The sequence below is a fragment of the Oryctolagus cuniculus genome, chromosome 2 (assembly GCF_051225735.1).
Source record: "Oryctolagus cuniculus isolate XC-2025 breed Fujian yellow rabbit chromosome 2, ASM5122573v1, whole genome shotgun sequence".
In the NCBI taxonomy this organism is placed as follows: domain Eukaryota; kingdom Metazoa; phylum Chordata; class Mammalia; order Lagomorpha; family Leporidae; genus Oryctolagus; species Oryctolagus cuniculus.
Window position 1 is genome coordinate 91,363,370 of NC_142868.1, and position 27,226 is coordinate 91,390,595.

Consider the following 27,226-nt stretch of genomic DNA (forward strand, 5'->3'; position numbering starts at 1 on the left):
AAATGACCCCAGAACCATAGGCAATCAAAGACAATTAGAAAAGTGGAATTTAATTCAAGCAGAGAAGCTTCCACATTGAAAAAAATTTGAGCAAAGTGAATGTGGAACCAACAAAATGAGAGAAAATATTTGCAAAATATGAAATATATATAATTGATATTCAGGAACTATAAGTAGCTCAAGTAATTCAACAACTGTCCAGTTAAGAAATTGGTAAATTATTTGAACAGGCATAATTTTTTCAAAAGAGGAAATTCAAGTGATCAACAAACACATGAATGAATGTTCCTGGGCACTAGCCATTAGAGAAATTCAAATGAAAACCACAATGAGGATTCAACTCACCTCAGTTAGAATGGCTCACATACAGAAATCAACAAACAGTAAATGCTGATGAGGATGCAAGGAAAAAGGTACCTTTAGCCACTGTTGGTGGGAAGGTGAAGTAGTACAGCCATTGTCAAATACAGTATGAAGACACCCCAGAAACCTGAAAATTGCACATGACCCAGCAATCCCACTCCTGGGAATTTACCCAAGTGGATCAAAATCAACATATGAAAGAGTTGTCTGTATCTCCCATTTTATTTCAACTCAATTCACAATATCTAAAATATGGAATCAACCCAGATGTCCATTAACTTAGTGCTGGATAAAGAAATTATGATATATATACACTGTGGAATACTACTCAGGCATATAAAAAGAATTAAATCTGTCTTTTGGAACAGAATAGATGCAACTGGAAACCATTATACCTAGTGAAATAAGGCAGTCCCCAAAAGAGAAATACCGTGTTTTACCAGTTTAGTTACCCTGAACTGTGGTAACCAATAGAGTTATGTAATGTATAGGAGTGTACATGTGTAGTGTAATGTATAGGAGTGTAATGTATAGGAATGTAATGTATACGAGTAAAATTGACATTTTGAGCTTTATAATTGTTTACAGCCCTGACCAGAGTTTTTTTTTTTTTCTTACTATTTGTTGAATTCTAAACTTAGTGTAGGGCTAATGTTATGAATATAAAGTAAACAAAGTAGATTATTATAAAACTTGAGAGGGATTAGGAAAGGAAGGAGGACAAAGCTTGGGATTGTGAGCAGGAGGGAGGATATGGTGTGAAATATCACTGTGTTCTTAAATCTGTACACGTGAAATACATAAAATTTGTATACCTTAAATAAAATTTTCAAAGTAAAGGGGCTGGCGCTGTGGTATAGTGGGTAAAGCTGCCGCTTAGAGTGGTGGCATCCCATACGGGCACCTGTTTGAGTCCCGGTTGTCCTGGCTGCTCCACTTTTGATCTAGCTTTTTGCTATGGCCTGGGAAAGCATTAGACAATGGCCCAAGTCCTTGGGCCCCTGTACCCGTGTGGGAGACAAGAGGAGGCTCCTGGCTTCATATCAGCGCAACTCTGGCTTTTGTGGCCATCTTGGGGAGTGAACCAGTGAATGGAAGACCTCTCTCGCTCTCTCTCTGCCTCTCGTTCTTTCTCTGTGTAAACTCTGACTTTCAAATAAAAATCTTTAAAAGAAAAAAGTAAGAGTATTCAGCTGACAAATAAGTATTTCACGTCTTTGTCATGTCTAAGATTTCAAAATGAAATAAATATATAGGGTAATTACTAAATAGAACTAAGTAATATGCTCTATTCTACATATTATTTTGTTCGGAAAATCCTTAAAATATATTCTCTTAGGAAATTTTAAGGAATATATTCTCTTAGGAAATTTTAAGGATATAGTATATTCTTATTAACTTTTGTAAATATGTGGTACAATAGACTCCTTAACTATTTTTATAAAATAATAAATTTTTACTTTCTTAAAAAATAAAATAAGCCACATGACAAAATGAAACACACTAGATTATAAGTGTTTATATTTCTGTGGGTGGTACTGCTTTCAGAATACCTGTCATTCTAACAATTGATGAGAAAATCTTTATGAAAAAAGTAATGTGTTTCGCATATTGTTTTTATTTTATTTATAAAAAACATCGTCAAGAGCCATTGTCAAACTACCTACTATACCTGCATTTAGGAACACTAACTCCAAAACATAATCAGAAAATGGACAACTTCAATTCTCAACCCACAATTATTTTCCATGTCTTCTGAAACAAAACACACCTTTGAAAGGGTTTTCAGGATGCCCTTCACTTACCGTTTTTTGTATTTGCATCACATCAACAATATATTTTAATTTAATCCTCTTGGATTCTACTTTAAAGTTTCTTCCCCTGAGATGCAGTTTATTTATTTGAGATTCAAAGAGAAAGAGACATGCAGACAGGCATACTTTCCTTCCATTGTTTCATTCATTGCCTACAATAGTCAAGAGACCAAAGGTAATAGCTGAGAATACAATTCAGATTTCCCCCATGGGTAGCAAGAATCCACCAACTTGATCCGTTGATACTGCCTTCCAGGGTCCTCCTTAGCAGGAGCTGGAACTGGATGTCAAACCCAGTCACTTCAATTTGGGATGTGCATGTCCTGATGAGCGTGATTAATGGCTAGGCCAAATGTCCACACCTTCATTATTCTTTTAATATTGCATTGCTTAACTGAGAAACCATGACCCTCAGATTCTTGGAACATGGAAATGATGCTTAGGTACGAAATGGCAGTGTGTGCCATTTCATTTCTTTTTCAGATAACAGTGTTTTTTTAACTTGTATTTAATGAATATAAATTTCCAAAGTACAGAATATTGATTACAATGGCTTCCCCCCCCAACGTCCATCCAACCCGCAACCCTCCCCTTATCCACTCACTCTCCCCTTCCATTCACATCAAGATTCATTTTCGATTCTCTCTATATACATAAGATCAGTTTAGCATACATTAAGTAAAGATTTCAACAGTTTGCTCCCACACAGAACATAAAGTGAAAAATACTGTTTGAGTACTAGTTATAGCATTAAATCTCAATGTACAGAACACTAAGGACAAAGATCCTAATGAGGAGTAAGTGCACAGGACTCCTGTTGTTGACTTAACAAATTGACACTCTTGTTTATGGCATCAGTAATCACCCTAGGCTCTTGTCATGAGGTGCAAAGGCTATGGAAGCCCCCTGAGTTCACTGACTCTGATCATATTTAGACAAGGCCATGGTCAAAGTGGAAGTTCTCTCCTCCCTTCAGAGAAAGGTACCTCCTTCTTTGATGACCCGTTCTTTCCACTGGGATCTCACTCGTGGAGATCTTTCATTTAGGTTCCCCCCCCCCCCAGAGTGTCTTGGCTTTCCACGCCTGAAACACTCTCATGGGCATTTCAGCCGGATCCGCATGCCTTAAGGGCTGATTATGAGGCCAGAGTGCTGTTAGGACATTTGCCATTCTATGGGTCTGCTGTGTATCTCACTTCCCATGTTGGATCGTTCTCTCCCTTTTTTATTCTATCAGCTAGTATTTGCAGACACTATTCTTGTTTATGTGATCCCTTTGGCTCTTAGTCCTATCATTATGATCAATTGTGAACAGAAATTGATCACTGGGACTAGTGAGATGGCATTGGTACATGCCACCTTGATGGGATTGAATTGGAATCCCCTGGTCTGTTTCTAACTCTACCGTTTGAGGTAAGTCAGCTTGAGCATGTCCCGAATTGCACATGTCTTCCCTCTCTTATTCCCACTCTTATATTTAACTGCGATCACTTTTCAGTTAAGTTTCAGCACTTAAGAAGAATTGTGTATTGATTACAGTATTCAACCAAAAGTATTAAGTAGAACAAACAAAAAAAATACTAAGAGAGATAACATTAAGCTGCTCATCAACAGTCAGGGTGAGGGCTGATCAAGTCACCGTTTCTCCTACTGTTCATTTCACTTTAACAGGTTTCCTTTTTGGTGCTCAGTTAGTTGTCACCTATCAAGGAGAACAAGTGGTATTTGTCCCTGTGGGATTGGCTTATTTCACTCAGCATAATGTTTTCCAAATTCCTAACAGGGATCACTTTTCAGTTAAAATTTAAACACCTAAGAATAATTGTGTTGGTTACAGAGTTAAACCAATGGTACTAGAACAAAAAAAAATACTAAAATGGATAAAGTATTACATTGTACATCAACCGTCAGGACAAGAGCTGATCAAATCACTGTTTCTCATAGTGTACATTTCACTTCAACAAGTTTTTAAAATTATTTCTTTATTTGAAAGGCGTAATTACACACAGAGAGGTCTTCTATCTTGTGATTTACTCTCCAATTCACTGCAATGGTCAGAGCTGATTCAGGGCAAAGCCAAGAGCCTGGAGCTTCCTCCGGGTCTCTTATGTGGATGGCAGGTGCTCAGATACCTGGGTCATCTTCTGTTGATTTGTGGAAGCCATTAGCGGGGATCTGGATTGGAAGTGGAGCAGCTACCACTCGAACCAGTGGCCATATGGGATGCCAGCGTCATAGATCTCAGGTTTACCCACTACTCCACAATACATGTCCCGAGATAACATTTTTAATTACCATAATAGTCAAGGGCTTAATACTCCACTAAATAAAGAGATAAACAAGAAAAAAAATCCCTAGTTAAGTGTACACAGGGCTACAAACAATAATCAAATGGTTATATGAACTAACAGATCATTAAAATGTGATAGCATAACATTTTTAACCATTGGCTTGACAAAGATAAAACAAAGTTTGACAAAATTATATGTAAAGCAGTATTGGTACACAGGCATTACTTTTTTGTTTTTGAGGGTTTTTGTCTTTTTAAATTTTAGCTCCCAAATATAAAGGAAAACACGTGGTATTTGTCTTTCTGTGTCCAGCTTATTTCACTCAACATAATGTCTTCCAGTTGCATCCATTTTGAAGCAAATGGTAGAATTTCATTGTTTTTGTAGCTGAGTAATATCCCATCATATATGTATGTATAATTATTTTTATTATGTTCTTTATTAACCAGATCACAGACCCTTGGTTGATTCCATATTTTCGCTATTCCATAGTTTGGTTGATATAAACATTGTGGTGCAGGTATCTGTTTGATTCAATGTGTTCATGTTTTTGGGTATAGACACAGGAGTGGGATAGCTGGATTACATTTCTATTCTTTTTGTGAAATCTCCATATAGTTTTCCACAGGGAATGCACTGCTTTACATTCCCAACAACAATATATAAGTTGTTCCCTTTCTCTACATCCTTGCCTGCATTTGTTACTCTCTTTTGGATTTTTCCATTTGGCAGGAGTGTTGTGTTATTTTATTGTGATTTTCATTTGCAATATCCCTGGTGGCTGGTGATGTTGAACATTTGTTCATATATTTGTTGTACTTCTTTTCCCTTCTTTTGAAAACTGTCTGCTGAAGTCCTTTTCCCATTTCTTAAGTCCTTTTTTCCCATTTCTTGGGGGTTGTTTTGTTGTTGAGTTTTTTTTGAGTCTCTGATATATTCTAGGTATTAATCCTTTGTCTCCAGTGCCTTGGACAGGTTCCCTCAATTTGCTTCCAGCAGCCATAGTCTTCAGGTCTTAAATTTAGGTCTTTGTTCTATATCAAGTTGATTTTTATATATGATGAATGGTAGTGGTCTACTTTCATTCTTCTAAATGTATATCCAGTTTTTCCAGAACAGTTTATTGAAGTTTGTCCTTACTTTAATGTATTTCCTGAATACTATTGTCAAAAATCAGTTGGGTATATGTTCATGGATTAATTTCTGGACCTTCTAATCTGTCCATTGATTCATATGTTGGTTATTATGTATGTACAAGGCTGTTTTATCACTAGAGCTTTGTAGAATACTTTGAAGGCAGGAATTGTAATGCCTCCAGTTTGATTGTTTTTTGTTCAGGACTGATTTGGCTATTCTGATCTTTGGTGGTTGCATATAAAATTTAGGATTTCTTTTCTCATTATATAAAGCATATCAATGTTATTTTGATAGCGATTGCATTGAACCTATAGATTACTTTGGAAAGGAGGAAGTCAAATTATGCCTGTTTGTATATGACATGATCTTATACATAGGGGAACCAAAAGACTCCGCTAGGAGACAATTGGAAATCATAAGACAGTTTGACAGTATTGCAGATTATAAAATCAGTGCACAAAAAACAATAGCATTTGTATACAAAATACTGCCATAGCTGAGAAAGAAATTGTAAGATCAGTATCCTTCACTATAGCTACAAAAAATTAAATAGCTTGGGATAAATTTAACCAATGATATGAAAGATGTGTACAATGAAAATTACAAAACATTAAGGAAAGAAATAGAAAAAGACATACAAAAATGAAAAAAAAACACTTTGGTTTGTGAATTAGAAGAATTAATATCATCAAAATATTCTTAAGTAATATATAGAAATTTTGATGATATTATTTCTTTCAATTCATGAGAAATGTCCCTCCATTTTTTTGTATCTTTGTCAGTTTGTTTCTTCAAAGCTTTTTTTTTTTTTTTTTTGACAGGCAGAGTGGACAGTGAGAGAGAGAGACAGAGAGAAAGGTCTTCCTTTTGCCGTTGGTTCACCCTCCAATGGCCGCCGCGGCTGGTGCGCTGTGGCCGGTGCACTGCGCTGATCTGAAGGCAGGAGCCAGGTGCTTCTCCTGGTCTCCCATGGGGTGCAGGGCCCAAGCACTTGGGCCATCCTCCACTGCACTCCCGGGCCACAGCAGAGAGCTGGCCTACAAGAGGGGCAACTGGGACAGAATTCGGTGCCCCGACCAGGACCGGTGCCGTAAGGTGGAGGATTAGCCTATTGAGCCTCGGCGCCGGCCTTCTTCAAAGCTTTGTAATTTTCACTGTAGAGATCTTTCACTTCTTTTGTTAAAGTTATTCTTAAATATTTTATTTCTGTTGTTGGCTACTTTGAATGGGATTTCTTATTTTCTCTTTCAGTGAGTTAACAGCATACACAATGCTGCAATTTTGTATATTTGTTTTGTAACCTGCAACTGTATTGAATTTGCTTACAATTTTTAACAGGTTTTTGTGGTGTATATATATATATATATACACACACATATATATGTATATATATAGGTTTTTCAATATACAAATTCATGTTCTGTCTCATATTGAGTAAGTGGCAAAAGTGCTTATCTTGTTTTGTTCCATATCTCACGGGAAATGTTTACAACTTCACCCCATTCAATTATTTGGATTTTGTCTTGTTATATATAGCCTGTATAATTTTGAGGTATGTTCCTTCTATACCTAACTTGTTGCAGGTTTTTATCATCAAGGGATGTTAAATCTTAGGAAACTCTTTCTCTGTATATATTGCAGTGATCTATGGTTTTTGCTTTTCATTCTGTTAATGTGATTTGTGTTTTTTATTGAATTCTGAGTGTTGAACAGGACAAATTCCACTTGTTCATTAAAAATGATCTTTTTGATGTGGTTTTAGAGTTGGTTTGTTAATATTTTGTCGAGAATCTTTGTATCTGCCTATCAAGTTTATAAATCTGTAGTTTTGTTTTTGCTTTGTGTCTCTGTTCCATTTTGGTATCAGAGTGATGTGAGCCTTATAAAGATTTTGGGAGAGTTCCATCCTATTCAGTGTTTTAGAATGGTTTGAAAAATATTGGAGTTAATTATTCTGTAACCTTTTTGAAGAATTCATGAGCAAATTCTTTACATATTTTCTGGAATGTTTGGGTGGAGGGTTCCAAAGATGTCTGTGTGTGTGTTTGTGTGTGTGTGTGCACATGTGTATATCATTTATGCTTTGTACAAGCTTGAGAGTATGGATCTGTATTCAGAATGCTCAAGTGCAAGTCCTTCAGTACATCTCCTTAATTGTTCTGCCTTGAGAGATTTACATATCCTGCCCATCTGATGTTTTATTTCTTTAATGGGAATAAAAATATCAATATCACTGGTTGCTATGACAATTAAATGGACTAATTCATGTAAAGTTTTGGGAACAGTATCATATGAGAGGGAGCTTAGATTCATACTCAGACATGAAATGATACTATTTAGTTGTGATACATTAAATTACTCCTATGAAAAACTGTTTAGTTGTTCTGTGTGGGAGTCACAATTTTTGGTTCATAAATAAAAATATTTTGTTGTTATTCAATAAAATTTTTTGGATCAAAGGCTTTGGTAACCATAACCAAATGTGATGAATGCAGTAAAGACATCAAAATCTTGTATTTCTTGCATGTCTTAGAAAATAAAATATATTTAAAGCAATTTTTAAATAATATCATCATACTTTGGAAGGGCATGTGGAATGATTGTACTTCAACTTACATCCGATTAGGGTTTTATGAACTACATATTTAGTTCATCAGAAATTTTCAAATTTAAATTGTTCATTACAGTGATTAATTTTATTTATTTATTTAGTTACAGGGATTATCCAGATTATGTGGGTGCAGTGTTTTCTGGAAAGATATGTGCTCCTCATTATTCTGCAGGAGTGGCAGTGGTATGTAATCACTTAATTTTTATTAATAACTGTAATTGGAATTTAAAGTGGGAATAAAAATACACTAATAAAATAAATACACATATATTCTTGACTATGTGGAATAGCACATGGAAATTTCTGTAGCTCCAGATTTTTACTTACAGACAAAAAATTGGGGAAATACTCTTACAGATACAATAGCTTCAAAATGAATCTAAGTAAACAAAAAACTGCAATAAACATCTTTTAAGGAGTTTCCAACATCTGAAATATAGTATATAAAAACTTTTATGTGTATATCAAATGTTTATATTTCTTATAAATGTCTTAAAATAAAATAATTGAAAGGTAATGTAACTGTATGAGCCATTCTTCCATCCTGCAAATGCTAATAAAACAAATTTAACTAGCACATGTTTTAAATTACAAAGTAATTTACAGTAGTTATATGAAATGTGTTAAGTGCATATTGAAGCAGATAAGAAAGTTCATGTAATCTAGCATACTACCACCGCAGTGGGGATAATCACTACTAAAATTTTGAATGATATATGTGTGCACATCAAAATTTTATGGGAAGGTGGAATTAAGAGAGGAATTTTTGGTGAAAAACATTTCAAATCTTTGCCAAGGTTTTTTGTTTGTTTGTTTTTTAAAGATTTATTCATTTATTTGAAACACAGAATTACAGAGAGGCAGAGAGAGAGAGAGAGAGAGAGAGAGAGAGAGAGAGGTCTTCCATCTGCTGGTTCACTCCCCAGGTGGCTGCAACTGCCACAGCTGGGCTGATCCAAAGCCAAGAGCTGGGAGCATTTTCCGAGTCTCCCATATGGGTGCAGGGGCCAAGGACCTGAGCCAACTTCCACTGCTTTCCCAGGGCACAGCAGAGAGCTGGATTGGAAGTAGAGCAGCGAGGAATTGAATCAGTGCCCACATGGGATGCCGGCACTGCAGGCGATGGCCTCAACTTCTATGACACAGTGCTGGCCCCATAAGGTTTTTTTGTTGTATGTTTTCCATGAAATTTTTACAGAAATCTTTTGCATAGCTTTTTAATTTTCTTCCAATAAAATAAACTTATCTTTAATTCCATTTCCACTAACTTTTTGAAGTACTTCATATCTTCCACTTTGTGTCTTTTTAAAAATCTATTACTGTGATGCTGTCTTTAAATAAATTCATGTTTCTGCAAAATGAGATTTTGCAACACATTTCTTATTTCTAATACTTAACTTTTTATTACAAAATTAATGCATGGGCATGCTATAATTTTATGTGATAGACATACAAAGCAAGAACTGATTGTCAAGCTCTTCCTTTATCCCTTTCAGGTAGTCCTATTTAAGATTTAAGTATATACATTTAAAGTTCTCTGTATTTAATTTATTTATGTAAAAATACATATGCACTTTTTTCAACCCCTATTTTGATTTATAAATTTTCAACCATACCGGTAATATTACCTATGTGTAATTGTTACATTATTGCATGTGTATTATTTTCTTTTTCTCTTTATTATTTTTAAAGATTTATTTATTATTTTAAAGGTAAAGTTACAGAGAGGCAGAGACTGAGAGAGAGAGAGAGAGAGAGAGAGAGAGAGAGAGAGAGAAAGAGAGGTCTTCTATCTACTGGCTTCCTCCCTAAATGACTTCAATGGATCGAGCTAGGTAGATCTGAAACCAGGAGCCAGGAAATACCTCTGGGTCCCCCATGTGGATGCAGGGTCCCAAGGACTTGGAGCATCTTCTGCTTTCCCAGGCCATAGCAGAGAGCTGGATCAGAAGTGGAGCAGCCAGGACTTAAATTGGTGCCCGTATGGGATGCAGCTTTACTTGCTATGCCACAGCGCCTGCCCTGTATATGTATTATTTTCTATTTTGAAATCCATGCATATGTTTTTTTTTTCTTTTTTAAAATAACATATTTTATTTTTTATGGTGGGAAGTGTTCTATGGACAAATCAGTAAAACTTGCTTCCCTCAACTTTGATTCAATGTTTGCAGATGGAATAAAAAAAAAAAAACTGTAGTGTGCACTCCTATCCAATGTTATGACTTCTTTGTCATGTTTAAATTTGGGTTTTGGGCTGGCCCTGTGGCACAGTGGATAAAGCTGCCACCTGCAGTGCCGTCATCTTATATGGGTGCCGGTTTGAGCCCCAGCTGTTCCACTCCCAGCCCAGCTCTCTGCTATGCCTGGGAAGACAGTAGAAGATGGCCCGAGTCCCTGGGCCCCTGCACCCGTGTGGAAAGACGCAGAGGAGGCTCCTGGCTCCTGGCTTTGGATCGGCCCAGCTGTGGCCTTTGCAACCACCTGGGGAGTGAACCAGCATATGGAAGCCCTCTCTCTCTCTCTGCCTCTCCTCTCTCTGGGTAACTCTGACTTTCAAATAAATAAACAAATCTTTAATAATAATTGGGTTCAAGAGCTTCCATGTCTGCCAATGACAATATCCATGTTAAACAGTAACTGGGACTTGTAAAATGTTTCACCGCTTTTTGTCTGGAGTCTGCAAAGCAGTGTTTTGGGAGATGGAATAAGTTTAGGATACAGGATATGTTCTATGTGCACAGGATGAAACATTTAAATGTAGTCTTTGGGAAAAGGCACAGTGCAGATGCCTTCACTGTGTTACTTTTTTTCCCCTTTTGGTGTGTACACTATTTCAGAAAACTTGGGAAATTATAATTAAATTATAAATTTATTTTTTTCTTTTGATTATTGTATAGAGCTTATTCCTATTTTCCTGCTGGACTATGGTTTTTTCCCTTAATATTTGTTCAGATTTTTATTTTCTTGCACTGTACTTCCTTTTGTCTTTTTTTTTTTTTTGCTTTTTTTATTTATAAGAAGGGAACAACTTTCATGTATCGTAATATATACAGTTTTAAGTCCATAATGTTACATATTTTTAATGCAACTTCTTCATAACTTTAAATAAATTCTTTTTTTAAATTTTTTTGACAGGCAGGAGTGGACAGTGAGAGAGAGAGACAGAGAGAAAGGTCTTCCTTTTGCCGTTGGTTCACCCTCCAATGGCCACCACGGCAGGCGCGCTGCAACCAGCGCACCGCGCCGATCCAATGGCAGGAGCCAGGTACTTATCCTGGTCTCCCATGGGGTGCAGGGCCCAGGGACTTGAGCCATCCTCCACTACACTCCCTGGCCACAGCAGGGAGCTGGCCTGGAAGAGGGGCAACCAGGACAGAATCCGGCGCCCCGACCGGGATTAGAACCCGGTGTGCCGGCGCCGCAAGGCGGAGGATTAGCCTACTGAGCCGCGGCGCCGGCCTAAATAAATTCTTTTTAAAAAAGCTTTTTTTAGGCTGGCCCCGTGGCTCACTAGGCTAATCCTCCACCTTGCGGTGCCGGCACACCGGGTTCTAGTCCTCGTCGGGGTGCTGGATTCTGTCCCGGTTGCCCCTCTTCCGGGCCAGCCCTCTGCTGTGGCCAGGGAGTGCAGTGGAGGATGGCCCAAATGCTTGGGCCCTGCACCCCATGGGAGACCAGGAGAAGCACCTGGCTCCTGCTTTTGGATCAGCGCAGTGCACCGGCCGCAGCACGCCGGCCCTGGCGGCCATTGGAGGGTGAACCAATGGCAAAGGAAGACCTTTCTCTCTGTCTCTTTCACGGTCCACTCTGCCTGTCAAAAAAAAAAAAAAGTTTTATTTACTTATTTATTTTAAAATCAATGTTACAGAGAGAGGGAGAGACAGAAAAGGTATCCTCCATTTGCTGATTCACTCTCCAAATGGTTGCCACTTCCAGGCCTCGGCCAGGCCCAAGCCAGGATCCTGGACCTTGATCTGAGCCTTGTATATGGGTGGCATGTTTCCAAGTACTTGGCCCATTTTCTGTGGTCTTTGCCGGTGAAGTAGCTTCAGTGCTGGCCACTTTTCATGAACTTTTATATATGGATTTCAAAAGTTTTTGCACCAAAATAAAATTATATTTTAATTATACTTTATTTGAACTTTGGTTGTATCTTTGAAATATCTGTAGGTGTATCATAGTTGTACATGTCTTATATTCGTCATCAAATTTGATTAAATTTATTATTCTATAGGACTTTTGTACTTTGTCTATGGGTTAATATAAATACACAGTATTATTTTATAAGATACTAGGGGATGAAAGGAAAAGGAAGTAATATAAAATATAACTGGTATAATCCCTGCATTCATCTGTGGTTGTGAACAACTTAACTGCCTCTTTTGAGCACCCATATTGTATACTCCTCATTCTATGCACCTAAGCTTGGTGAAGTTATTTGCTTGTTGTTCCTTACCTCATTCATGCAGGATATGACTCTTTGGTAGTCTTGTCTTTGTTGGGTTGCCATGAGTTTGTATTGGCCAGCATTTTTTCTTTGAACCTACTCTGTAGCAACAAATTTCCTAGCAACTCAATATGTTATCCCATGCAGTGACCCTCATCCATCCCAGCTTGTCTGCTCATTAAGAGCGTAACAATGGCTATGGGAAACTGTGACATGTAATGGGACTATAATGATGTTCCTTGTGAAAGCATTATTTACATAGATACAACTACTCAGTTGCTCTGAACTCAAGATCAACGAAACAGAAAATGAAATTTCTTTCAGTTGGTTATTGAGTCACTACCTGTTGTATTCTCAGACTTAAAGCCTAATATCTGTTGGGGAGATGGTGCCAAGTTTTGGTTGCTGCTTCAGGATATATTAAAAATAATTAATGCCGGCCAGCACCACGGCTCACTAGGCTTATCCTCCACCTGTGGCGCCGGTACTCCAGGTTCTCATCCCGGTTGGGGCACCGGTTCTGTCCTGGTTGCTTCTCTTCCAGTCCAGCTCTCTGCTGTGGCCCAGGAAGGCAGTAGAGGATGGCCCAAGTGCCTGGGCCCTGCACCTGCATGGGAGACCAGGAGGAAGCACCTCGCTCCTGGCTTCGGATTGGCACAGCATGCCGGCTGTACCGGCCATTTTGGGGGTGAACCAATGGAAGGAAGACCTTTCTCTCTGTCTTTCTCTCTCACAGTCTAACTCTGCCTATCAAAAAAAAAAAAAAAAGAAAAGAAAAGAAAAAAATAATTAATGTCATCTTTTCCACTCTTCAAGTTGCTGTCTCATAGGTGGTGCCACAATTCTCTTTAGGCAGCTGTTATACCATTCTGTGTGCCAGAAGCATCTGGGTTATGCACCATATGATAAGTAAATCTTAGAATATTCTGTAAGTACTGTGCCATAGAATATCATCCTGATCATAAGTGATACACTATGGTGATATAGAATATATTCTGTAAGTACAGGAATGTGTTGAAGGGATAAGTAGCATGAACAAGCAAACAATTTCATATCTGGTGTATATGAGGACAAATCATTGCTCCTTTGATGGGTGTGTTGTTCAGTGCAATACACCTATTTTCTATTGGTTGACTAATCCAATCAATATAGCATAGTGCTAAAATGAGGGCTCATCATTAGCCTCTACTGATGGAGAGTAGGGTGTACAGTAAGTCAAATAAGCTTTCATCAGTTGAAGATATTGAGTTCATGCAAATCCTCATATCTGTGCAGCTATGGCTTACTTGTACAATGGACTTCTGAGAAATCTCTGAAGTGGCTGGAAAAGACAAGTGTAGCTGACATCCAGTGAACAAATTCTGTCAGCCTGATTTTCAAGCATCTTCTCTATAGTTGAAATGTTTTTGGAATTTGAGGGTTTTTTTTCCAGTCTGTCTTCATTCACAGAACTCCATTTTCATGTTTCCCTTAGGTTTCCTTCTCATCAACAAGTCTTGTTTTCAATTTTATGATTCATTTCAAAATTCTGATTCAACCCATTATTAGGAACCCATGAATCAGTCATACTTTAGGCCATCTCTTTTTTTGAGCACCATGAATTACAAGAAGTACTATAGGAATATGCCTACTTTGTTTTTGAATTAGGTTTAGATGCCCACTTCTACTGCTGCTAACATAACTTGCTTAATCAACCAAACCAGGCTCAATTTTACCCTACTCTTCAAACAATTAAAGTTTATTCACTGTCATTATGAGTAACTGAGTTGGACAACTAAGGAAACATTAATACCATGGGAATCTAAGACACCTGCTTGCATAGATTTTTGGTTCTTTCCAGACCTGTTTCTGTGAATCTGTAAATTTATGATGTTTGGATTAGAAAATAGACTTTATAGTGAGTCACCCATTGTTTTGTATTGAATGTGGAAATTATTTTGAGTAACATGGACATCTTAATAATATTAATTCTTCTAATCCATGATCATAGGAGTTCATTTAACTTTTTATCTTCATTTTGTGTAAGTGTTCTTTAATTTTCATGGTAAACACCTTTTACATTCTTGGATAGAGTTATTCTAAGGTATTTTTTAGCAACTCTGAATCAGATTGCTTTACTATTTCTCAGTGACTGCATTTTGGTATGTAGCAGTGTTATTTATTGCGCGTTGATTTTTATATTCTGTGACTTTACTGAGTTCACTTGTAAGTACCGATAGTCTCTTGGTGTATTCTTTAAGTTTCTCTCTTTATATATAGAATTATATCTTCTATAATACAGGGATAATTTCACTCTGTTCTTTCTAATCTATATACATTTCACTTGATTCACTTATCAAGGGGCACTAGCTAAAACTTTCCAAAATATATTGACTAAGAGCGGTGAGAGTGTGTCATGAACATAGTAAGTGCATTAATAAGGCTTTTATTATGCAGTAAGGAAGTCACATATTTTGATTTGCATAGTACAACACACTGGGTAAACCAACCACCCAGAGTTCCCAGAGTACCTCTGGTGCTCCTCACAATATTTCTTAGTCATTGAAGGCAGATTTGCACAGAGCACACAGGGATGGGGCCTCTGACCTGGGAAGGGCAGGTCTCCAAGGGCAAATAGGCTCTCAGCCTGTGGAAAATGGAGTCTGTTTCAAACAGACAGAGTCTGGACTCCCTATGTGAGCAGAGCCTCAGGGCCCAGCTAGTTCAGGGCTGGCTGGGAGAACTCTCTTACAGCAGAGAGTTCTCAGGTAGTGGGTCATGCCAGAGCTTCTACTCTGCCACTCTCAGAGAGTCACCAGGCCTCTTCAATCTATGGTCTGTATACACTCTTGGCAGTTAGGGTAGAGCCGAAGAAGTCCCAAGGAGGGGCAGTGCAGGCCATGCATCATTCTTGTGAAGTCCATGCAGAGCTCTTGCGATCAGTGTAGCTCTTGCTTATTTCTTGTTAATATTATGGTAAGGCTATTTAATCTCTGCTCCTAACAGAGTAGAATATTGGTCTGGTGCCAGATCTTCCAGGAAATGTTTTCATTTTTCTGCATTCCTTAAAATGTTGATTTTTTCCCCATGTGTAGACTTTACTATATTGAGCTGTATACCTCTTATATATAGTTTTCTTTTTTAATCATAAATGAATCTTAAATGTTATTGAATGTTTTCCTCCATCTATTGAAAAGATCATATGATTTTATCCTTTCTGTTGATGGGAGATAGTAAGCATATTGATTTGCATATGTTGAGCCAACCTTGCATCCCCGTGATCATGATATATGATCTTTTTGATATGTGGTTAGATTCAATTTTCTAGTATTTTATTTTATTGAGAGTTTTTCTACTTAATTCACCATGGATACTGATCTATAGTAGGTTTTCTTGTCATGTCTTTGATTTGATATCAGAGTAATGTTGGCCTCAAAGAATCAATTTGGAGGAATTCTCTCTTTTCAATTTTTAATGGCATAGTTTGAGAATAATTGATGCTAGTTATTTCTTAAAAACTTAGTAGAATTCAGTCATTAATCTATCTAATCCTAACCTCTTTGTGAGAGATTTCTTAGCACAATTTCAGTCTGCTTACTTGTTATTGATCTACTCAGGTTTCTTAAATGTCCTCTTGATTCAATTTTGATAATTTGGTTTTATGCATTTTTTTCTAGTTTTGTGGCATAGAGTTACTTATAATATCCAACAAAGCTCCTTCATATTTCTATAGTATCAGTTGTAAAAAAATCCTTTTTTAAATCTCTGCTTTTACTCATTTGAAGCCTCTCTTTTTTTCTTATTTTGGTAAAGCTTTATCTTATGGAACATTCTCTGGGACAGAGCACACATTAAGCCACAAAACAAGTCTTTACATGTTAAGAAATGGAAATTATATCATGTATTAATCTTGACCTCAATGGAATTAAGCTGCAAGTGAACAACAGAAGAAGAGTTGGTATTGTGACACAAGGGGTTATACTGCTACTTGGTAGTGCCAGAATACTGTATGATCACTGGTTCCAAATCCAGCTGCTCTAGTCTGATCTAGCCCGCAGCCAATTTGGCTGAGAAGGCAGCAGAAGACACCCAAGCACTTGGACCTCTGCCACCCACGTGACCAGAATAGAGTTACTAACTTCTGGCTTCAGCATGGCTGAACTTTAGCTCTTGTTGCCATTTGTAGGATTTATCAGTGGATGGAAGATCCCTCTCTCCCGCTGTCTCTCCCTCTATCTGTAACTCTGCTTTCAAATAAATGGATAAATAAATCTTTTAAAACTAACAGAAAACAGTGAAAGAAAATTTGGAAGTTATATAAATACATGAAAACTGTACAATATCATCATGAATAGAAAAGGGATCTTTTGAAGAAACTAAAAGGAAAGATCTAAAAATCCTTGAAGCTAATGAAAATGCAAACACAAAATACCAAACCTTACCGAGTACAGTAAAAGCAGCACTAAGTATGTAGTAAATAAATAACCTAACAATGCATCTGAACGAGTAGAGAAACAAAAACAAATCAAACTCAAAGTTAATAAAAGGAAAGAAATAATAAATATAGAGTAGAAACAGACAAAATAGAATCTAATGCAATAAAACAAAGAATCCATGAAGTAAAGAATTGGATCTTTGAACAGAAAAACAAAATTAGTTACTTTTAACACAGAAATTCTTACATTACTCAGAGCTTCCTCCCCTGCCAAGGACAATTACACATAGGTTTGTTCATGTTCCTTCAATTGTTCCCATCCCAAGTTTTAGATTCTGTTGCTTTTCCTACTAAATTTTTTTGATCAGGCAAGGTCTTCAGCTAAGTCAATCCACAACAACAGAAGATGAGTTACTTCAGTGCTGCTGTAGAGACATTCTGATTACCTGTTTGCATTTTCACTTGCTCACTAACAGCTTTCTCACCCTGTTTTTCGTTGTGTATGTGTGTTTGTGTATATGTGTGTGTTAGGGCTGTCATAAGAAGACAATTGACCCTCAAATCTTTGTTACTGATTACTTGTAACATGGCAAATATGTTCCTGAGAATTTGGCCTCCACCTTAATCTGTGTTGGCTGATTTTCTCCTTGAAAAGGAAGTTACTTGTGCACCCATGAGAAATGTAATCCGTGAAGGATGCCTATGGTCTGTTCTCCCTGGCTTCTCCTAATACAAGGCATTGCAAAAATGAGGGTCCCAGTAGGAAGCAACAATGCACTTAAACTTGATTATTCTATTATGTAGCTGCTTAATCAGCTGGGAGGAGAGTACATGAATTATTCTAAATGAATTTCAGAGTTATTGTAATAAATTTGGTAAATTGAAAACTATAGTCCATATAACCAAAAGGCTATTGAAATTTTTCTTAATCAAATAATGCTCTTTTGTAGTTATGGCAGCTTCCTTAAATTTGCTAGATGTTCTTTTTTGAAATTATGACAAAACATGGTTTAATCTCAATATGCTTATATCTTAGTGAAATTTTGTAAGGGGAGCATCAGCATCTTAAGCATCCAAGGAGCATTTATCTCCATCTTAAATGTTTCTTAAAAAGCAAAAATGTTCAGAATTAGAAAAAATATTTTTACTACAACTTAGTGAATTGCCTTCATCCGAATCTTCTTTGCTGTTGTTATAGTATCCCAAGGAGATGACTTTGGAGGCGTTTTCAGTTGTTGTCTCCCAGATGCTGGCACTCAGTCTGGGGATATCATATGATGATCCAAAGAAATGTCACTGCTCAGAAGCCATCTGTATAATGAATCCAAGAGCTACGTAAGTTTTTTAGTACATACTTTTAGTAAGTTTTTAAAGTATTTATTTATTTGTCATGTTTATTTTGTTTTAGATATTTGCAGTGAAAAAAACTCAGTATTCACTTGTAGCATAAGCTAACTGTAAATGGAACAATTAATGAGAAAACCTAGACACGTAAGTTACAATGTTAAGTGTATGGAGCAAAGTGTACCACTAAAGACACTCAAGGAGATCAAATCAAATGTTCAGTATATGTTTCATGGGCATTTTCCTTACGATGTATAGTTGGTGAAAGCACTAAATAAAGATATTTAAAAATATGTCAGGAGGGCATAATAAGTTATCTTTTGTAAAGATTTATTTATTTATTTGAAAGTCAGAGTTATACAGAGAGGGAAGGAGAGACAGAGAGAGAGAGTTCTTTCATCCACTAGTTCGCTCCCCAGATGGCTGCAATGGCTAGAACTGTGCTGATTCAAAGCCAGGAGCCAGGAGCCTCTTCCGGGTCTCCCATGTGGGTGCAGAAGCCTAATAACTTGGGCCATCCTCTACTGCTTTCCCAGGCCATAGCAGAGAGCTGGATTGGAAGTGGAGCAGCTGGGACTTGAACCGGCACCCATATGGGATGCTGGCACTGCAGGTGGCAGCTTTACCGGCTATACCACAGTGCCAGCACCACAAGTTATCTTTAATTCAGACAATTTTTTTCTGTTGCTTTAGAGTAGTTTAATGTTGTGGAAAAACCTGAAAACCCTCAAAGAAGAGAAACTCTAGTTGCAGACCAGTGTCAGATATATAGTATCTGTGTGGCTTTGGACAAATTACTTACTTTGCTTAGATTACTTATTTTTCATTGGAAATAATAGTTTCTATACTCTTCTGAAGGTTATGTAAGAATAAAAAGAAAAAATAAGAAACTGTATAGTTCTATATGTGTGTGATTTGTAAACTTACCAATGTCCTCACTCAATGTAAGTTATCACACAAGAGCTACCACAGGTTCCGTTAGTATTCTTTGTTTTTTTCTCTTATTAAATATGTCCTTTGATAGTTATTACCTATTCATTACTGAAGAACTGTTAAAAGCTGAAAGTGAGAATAATGCATTAATTCTTAAAGCAGGATCTTTTCATAGTAACATGTAAACACCACTGAATGTGTTCACGCTCATGTTCTAAAAATAAAACAAATTCAAACATACGTATGAATATGTACACATATAATTACATCAAAATTTGCATTAATAAGAATGATCAGACACACATACCCATAGATGGTTATATAATGAATATATACTTTCCATATAGATACATAAATGGAAAAGTACACACTCATATACACACTTGTACACACAAACACAAGTGTATGTAAAAATTTTGTGGAACATGAAATTACAAGGTAAATTTACTTTTTGTGCAAAATTTAAATTCATGCATATGAGAATTCTTCAGAAAGTTCATGAGAAGTGTACATAAAGAAAAAGACATGCATATATTTCAAACAAAATAAACTTTTTGGTAAACCCATTTTAATGAACTTTTTGAAAAAACCCTCAAATAGTTATGAAAATTATGACTCTTTATAATAATCTCAAAAATATAAAAAATTACTATTGTGATTGGGATTGCACCGAGTCTGTAAGTTGCTTTTGATTGGGTAGTATGGGCTAAATTTAATGATGTTAATTCTTCCAATCCATGAACACGGAAGATTTTTTCAATTTTGTGTCTACTTTTTTTTTCTTCTTTTTTTTTTAACTTTTATTTAATGAATATAAATTTCCTAAGTACAGCTTATGGATTACAATGGCTTCTCCCCCATAACGTCCCTCCAACCCTCAACCCTCCCCTTTCCCACTCCCTCTCCCCTTCCATTCACATCAAGATTCATTTTTGATTCTCTCTATATACAGAAGATCAGTTTAGCATACATTAAGGAAAGATTTCAACAGTTTGCTCTCACATAGAAACATAAAGTAAAAAATACTGTTTGAGTACTAGTTATAGCATTAAATCTCAATGTACAGCACACTAAGGACAAAGATCCTACATGAGGAGTAAGTGCACAGTGACTCCTGTTGTTGACTTTACAAATTGACACTCTTGTTTATGGCATCAGTAATCACCCTAGGCTCTTGTCATGAGCTGCCAAGGCTATGGAAGCCCCCTGAGTTCACTGACTCTGATCATATTTAGACAAGGCCATGGTCAAAGTGGAAGTTCTCTCCTCCCTTCAGAGAAAGGTACCTCCTTCTTTGATGACCCATTCTTTCCACTGGGATCTCACTCGTGGAGATCTTTCATTTAGGTTTTTTTTTTCCCCCCAGAGTGTCTTGGCTTTCCATGCCTGAAATACTCTCATGGGCTTTTCAGCCGGATCCGCATGCCTTAAGGGCTGATTATGAGGCCAGAGTGCTGTTAGGACATTTGCCATTCTATGGGTCTGCTGTGTATCTCACTTCCCATGTTGGATCCTTCTCTCCCTTTTTGATTCTATCAGCTAGTATTTGCAGACACTATTCTTGTTTATGTGATCCCTTTGGTCCTTAGTCCTATCATTACGATTAATTGTGAACAGAAATTGATCACTGGGACTAGTGAGATGGCATTGGTACATGCCACCTCGATGGGATTGAATTGGAATCCCTGGTATGTTTCTAACTCTACCGTTTGAGGTAAGTCAGCTTGAGCATGTCCCAAATTGTACATCTCTTCCCTCTCTTATTCCCACTCTTACATTTAACAGCGATCACTTTTCAGTTAAGTTTCAGCACTTAAGAAGAATTGTGTATTGATTACAGTATTCAACCAAAAGTATTAAGTAGAACAAACAAAAAAATACTAAGAGGGATTACATATTAAGCTTCTCATCAACAGTCAGGGTGAGGGCTGATCAAGTCACCGTTTCTCCTACTGTTCATTTCACTTTAACAGGTTTCCTTTTTGGTGCTCAGTTAGTTGTCACCTATCAAGGAGAACAAGTGGTATTTGTCCCTTTGGGATTGGCTTATTTCACTCAGCATAATGTTTTCCAAATTCCTAACAGGGATCACTTTTCAGTTAAAATTTAAACACCTAAGAATAATTGTGTTGGTTACAGAGTTCAACCAATGGTACTAGAACAAAAAAAAATACTAAAATGGATAAAGTATTACATTGTACATCAACCGTCAGGACAAGAGCTGATCAAATCACTGTTTCTCATAGTGTCCATTTCACTTCAACAAGTTTCCCGTTTGATGCTCAGTTAGTTGTCGCCAATCAGGAAGAACATATATTTGTCCCTTTGGGACTGGCTTAATTCACTCAGCATGATGTTTTCCAAATTCCTCCATCTTGTTGCAAATGACTGGGTTTCGTTGTTTTTGACTGCTGTATAGTATTCTATAGAGTACATGTCCCAAAATTTCTTTATCCAGTCTACTGTTGTTGGGCATTTGAGTTGGTTCCAGGTCTTGGCTATTGTGACTTAAATCTATGACCTGACACCATCAAATTATTAGCGAGCATTGGAAAAACCCTGCAAGATATAGGTACCGGCAATGACTTCTTGGAAAACACCCCAGAAGCACAGGCAGTCAAAGCCAAAATTAACATTTGGGATTGCATCAAATTGAGAAGTTTCTGTACTGCAAAAGAAACAGTCAGGAAAGTGAAGAGGCAACCGACAGAATGGGAAAATATATTTGCAAACTATGCAACTGATAAAGTGTTGATAACCAGAATCTACAAAGAAATCAAGAAACTCCACAAAATGAAAACAAACAACCCACTTAAGAGATGGGCCAAGGACCTCAATGGACATTTTTCAAAAGAGGAAATACAAGTGGCCAGCAGGCACATGAAAAAATGTTCAAGATCACTAGCAATCAGGGAAATGCAAATACAAACCACAATGAGGTTTCACCTCACCCCAGTTAGAATGGCTCGCATTCAGAAATCTACCAACAACAGATGCTGGCGAGGATGTGGGGAAAAAGGGACACTAACCCACTGTTGGTGGGAATGCAAACTGGTTAAGCCACTATGGAAGTCAGTCTGGAGATTCCTCAGAAACCTGAATATAACCCTACCATTCAACCCAGCCATCCCACTCCTTGGAATTTACCCAAAGGAAATTAAATTGGCAAACAAAAAAGAAGTCTGCACATTAATGTTTATTGCAGCTCAATTCACAATAGCTAAGACCATTTTTGTCTACTTCTATCTCTTTCTTTAATGTTTTCCAGTTTTCACAGTAGAGATTTTTTGCTTGGATACATTTTTCCCAGGATAGTTACATATTTTGTAGCTATTGTGAATAAGAAAAATCTTGAAAGTTTTCTTCCGAGACATGCTATTGTTTATGTATGTGAATGCTGTAGATTTTTGAGTGTTGATTTTGCATCTTGCCACTTTGCCAAACTCTCTCATGAGTTCCAATAACGTCTTAGTAGAATTTTCGGGTTCCCCTGTATGTTAGATCATCTCACCTGCAAATAGGGATAATTTGACTTCCTCCTTTGCCATATGTATCCTTTGATTACTTTTTCTTGTCTAATGGCCCTGACTAAAACTTGCAGAACTATATTGCATAGTAATCAGTTTACAGATTCAATATGATCCCAATTGAAATTCCAAAGATGTTGTTCTCAGTTCTGGAAAAAAAGACCATGGAATTCATATAAAATCATAAGAGATTAGGATTGGTAAAGCAATTCCAAACAATAAAACTAAAGCTGGGTGCATCACAATCCCCAGTTATTAAGCTACAAGGCAGCCGGCTCCACGGCTCACTGGGTTGGTCCTCCGCCTGCGGCGCCGGTGCTCCGGGTTCTCCCTGCACCCACATGGAAGACCAGGAGGAAGCGCCTGGTTCCTGGCTTCGGATCGGTGCAGTTCCAGTCACTGTGGCCATTTGGGGAGTGAACCTGTGGATGGATGATTTCTCTCTCTCTCTCTGCCTCTGCCCCTGCCTCTCTAACTCCGCTTTTCAAATAAATAAATAAATAAAAATTAAAAAAAAAAAACCTGACTCAGCCAGTGAAAATGTTCTCTGAAGTTATCTAAAATAGTTTACAGGTACGATTATATAAAATATACAGATTTTCTGAGATCTTTGAGTAAGTTCAAGGATAAGCACAGAATGATTTGTTTAAAAAAATTTATCATCAGTTGAGTGTTAATTATTCGGAGCTATGTCTATTGAAGTCCTTTGCCTATTTTTAAATTAGTTTATTTGGGTTTGTCCTATTGAGTTGTATTTAATTTTTTTTTGGAAAAGGCAAGATATACATTCCAGTGATTGAAATCATATGATCTCCTCAGGACTGAATTTGGTGCCTAAGCACCTAGTATTAACATTTCTTATTGCTTATTAAATTTTAACATTTTGAAATTAATGTATGTAATCTGGAATTATCTTTTCAGAAGTATAATGACAGTGTCATTTTATGGATTAATCTTTAGGACATCCAGTGGTGCAAAGACTTTTAGCAGTTGCAGTTTGAGTGACTTTGAAAGTTTCATTTCAAATCAGGATGCCAGCTGTCTTCAGAATAAACCACAAATGCAAAGACAGAAGAGAGCAGTGTGTGGAAATCGCATAGTAGAGACCGGTGAAGACTGTGATTGTGGTACACAGGAAGTAAGTCTTATAATTACTAAATTAATAAAACTCATTAATATATTATTTTAGTTCATCTCTTTCATAAATGTTTTGCATACATTTAAAAAATACTACCCCTAAAACTGTATATGTGAAATATAGGACATTTGTTCAGCTTAAAATTGTTTTAAATTTTTAATTTGAAAGAGTTTACAAATAAATTGTATCTATTATTATCTTTTTTTTTTTTTTGACAGGCAGAGTGGACAGTGAGAGAGAGAGAGAGAGAGAGAGAGAGAGAGAAAGGTCTTCCTTTGCCGTTGGTTCACCCTCCAATGGCCGCCGCGGCCGGCGCGCTGTGGCCGGCGCACCGCGCTGATCCGATGGCAGGAGCCAGGAGCCAGGTGCTTTTTCCTGGTCTCCCATGGGGTGCAGGGCCCAAGCACCTGGGCCATCCTCCACTGCACTCCCTGGCCACAGCAGAGAGCTGGCCTGGAAGAGGGGCAACCAGGACAGAATCCGGCGCCCCGACCGGGACTAGAACCCGGTGTGCCGGCGCCGCTAGGCGGAGGATTAGCCTAGTGAGCCGCGGCGCCGGCTATTATTATCTTTAAATATTAAACATATTACCAAAATTATTGATGATGGGACAATAAGGGTATCTGGAAACAGCTTTTGCATCCCAGATTAAATGTGTAAGGATAAGATCTTTCCAATCTCTGCTTAATGTTTGGACTTTATATGTGTTTATTAAAATTGGTGTTTTAGCAGCCTTTCACATGCCTTTTAGGGCATTATTTCCTAGTGGATTCAGTAGTACGATAAGGGTGTCTGTATTAGTATTGTAATATAAACATACAGTGATTTTATCATTAGCTTGCTGGGGAAGCCCTGATAATACAACAAAATGCAAAGTGTCCAGGGTGCAATTCTTACAGGTATTTAAGTATTTACAGCCATACTGTCAGTGTGCCTGATTTACTTGATTAAAATGGATAGAAATCACATTAAGTTTTATCACCTGTATAGAGCTACATGAATGATTCACATCACATTGTTTTAATTATGTTTAACCACTTGGTAGAACATGTCCTCCCTATTTTTTAAAGCAATTTGAAATGTAACTTTATTTTTAAGCTTTTGATTTCTCAATAGTTTTAAATTAATGAAACAAAATTTGGGAAGGAGTCTTACCTGCTCCACACCCAAATTCCCCTTAACATATAAGTGTAATGTATTTGTCACAGTTAATGAGCTACACCATGATTCCCCTATTTTTAAAAACTCCAAACTCCCTCTTTGCTTCCTACCCTTCTCTGCCTCAATTCATTATCATTCTGTGTTTAGATTGATTTTTTTCTATTCAGCCCTCATGTATGAAAGAGAACATATGGTATTTGCTTTTCTGCATCTGACTTATTTCACTTAAAATGATGTCCTCCCATCCATTTTGCTGCAAAACACAGGATGTTATTAGTTTTAATGTCTGACCAGTATTTCATTGTATAAATGTGTATGTGTGATATTGCATTTCTTTATCCACTCATCTGAGGATTGACACATTGGTTTATTCATATCTTAGCTAATGTAAGCAGTGCTATCAAACACAGTGCAGCAGATGGTATCTTTAATACAATGATTTTATGTATTTTGGATGTATACCTAGTAGTTGGGTTGCTAGTCACATAGCAGTTCCATTTCCAGTTTTTAAAGAAATAGCTGCACTGTTTTCCACAATGTCCATGTTATGGTCAGTGGGACCCCTGGCTGTGGAACTTCCAGGCTCTTCTCTCTGTGCATGAATGAATTCAAGGTTGAGGCATAAAAGTATACAGTAAAGCAGGATTTATTGAAAGGTAAAGAGGTAGTACATGCTCAAGTAATAAGAGAAAAGAAGGTTAACAGACAGAGAAAATGAACAAAAAGAAAAACAACAAAAATGGACTCATCAATAAGGTTCAGATCATATTTTATACTATTGGCAGATGGTAGGGGTGGTGTCTGGGGTGAAACTTAGTTGAATATTTAAATGTGGGTGGAATTTTGGGGAGGACTTGAAGACCACCAGGTTCCATACCCTTTTATAGAAACACTAGAAATGTCATGGCATCAGGTGTTTAATGGGACTGGGAGATTTCCTCATGGTAATTTTCTTATAATAATTAATTATTAGGACCTAAAGGTCATCATATGGACACATCCTGCAGTCGTATTTGATATTTTCAGCTGACACTGCTTCTCGTTTGCAACACTGTAGAATGTGAAATTTCTACTGCATAGAAAAGGTGTGTGTATGTGGGGGGGTTGGTGGAACACAGAGGTGGGTTTGGGCTGTACACATAAAGAAGTTTGGTACCTACCAGAACAAGGAATTGGGTGATATGGATAGGGCTATCTGGTAGGCTGGGTAGGGTTGTTGCATGTGGGTCAGCTGTGGCTGCTGCATGGGCTTTCTAGTGCTGTCCTGTGGTAGGTCAGCTATGCTTGTTATATGGCAGATCGTAGTCCTTTTGCTAAAACTACCTATCTGCCCATATCATTTTTCCCATCAGGAGTTGTAATCCTTTATTCTTAGTAGGAGTTTCAGGGACGAAGGTTTGTCTTCTGTAACATCTTAATGCAGTATCAGGGCATTCTTCCAGGGACAGAATATCCCTGGCTGACTGATCTAAAAATGTTTGAGAAGGTAGAAGTCTGCAGTCAGTTGTTGGCAATGCCTGGAATCCCTGTGTGACCATTGTTTTGGCATGTAATTGTTGAATTATGGAAGAGACAAACTTGACAATGAAGAAGAAGATGGCAGTTGGGTAAAAAAACAAAGAATGTAGCAATCATGTCAGAGAAGGGGATATGCATAAAGCTGATTCCCATATGTTGTGAGTTGGTGGACTTCTTTTGCCAAAATCATAGAACCTACTGGCTTGTTTAGAAGTCCTTTTGATATCTCTTTCCATGAGCCCACTGTTATTAATGTAAATGTAGCAGGTTTGGTTATTCACTGGACCTATCCTGCCTTGTCCTACCAGTAGGTATTCTAGGGGTAGTTGTTTGTCCGTAACACTTCAGTTAGGGAATTCTAAAAATAATATAGTTGCTCTTGGGCCCTACCAGTGGTTTCTGCTGAGTTTTCCAAGGGAGCAGACAGATTCCTTAAAGCAACTTCATGAAATATATACCAAGATTCCCATGTTTTAGGGTAGAAAATCTTACCAGCGACTTTTTTTCTGTCAATAGCAGTTTCCCAGG

The 27,226-nt window shown here is 37.3% G+C and overlaps 1 protein-coding gene across 1 annotated transcript in view; it reads left to right on the forward strand.

Annotated features, from left to right (window-relative positions):
* LOC138843046 (disintegrin and metalloproteinase domain-containing protein 32) overlaps positions 1–27,226 on the forward strand; it is a 591,210-nt gene that overhangs the window by 107,882 nt on the left and 456,102 nt on the right. Inside the window, exons 11-13 of the mRNA XM_089327034.1 lie at positions 8,318–8,399; positions 18,276–18,412; positions 23,842–24,019. Coding sequence (XP_089183160.1) covers positions 8,318–8,399; positions 18,276–18,412; positions 23,842–24,019 — 397 coding nt within the window. The remainder of the gene's footprint in view (positions 1–8,317; positions 8,400–18,275; positions 18,413–23,841; positions 24,020–27,226) is intronic.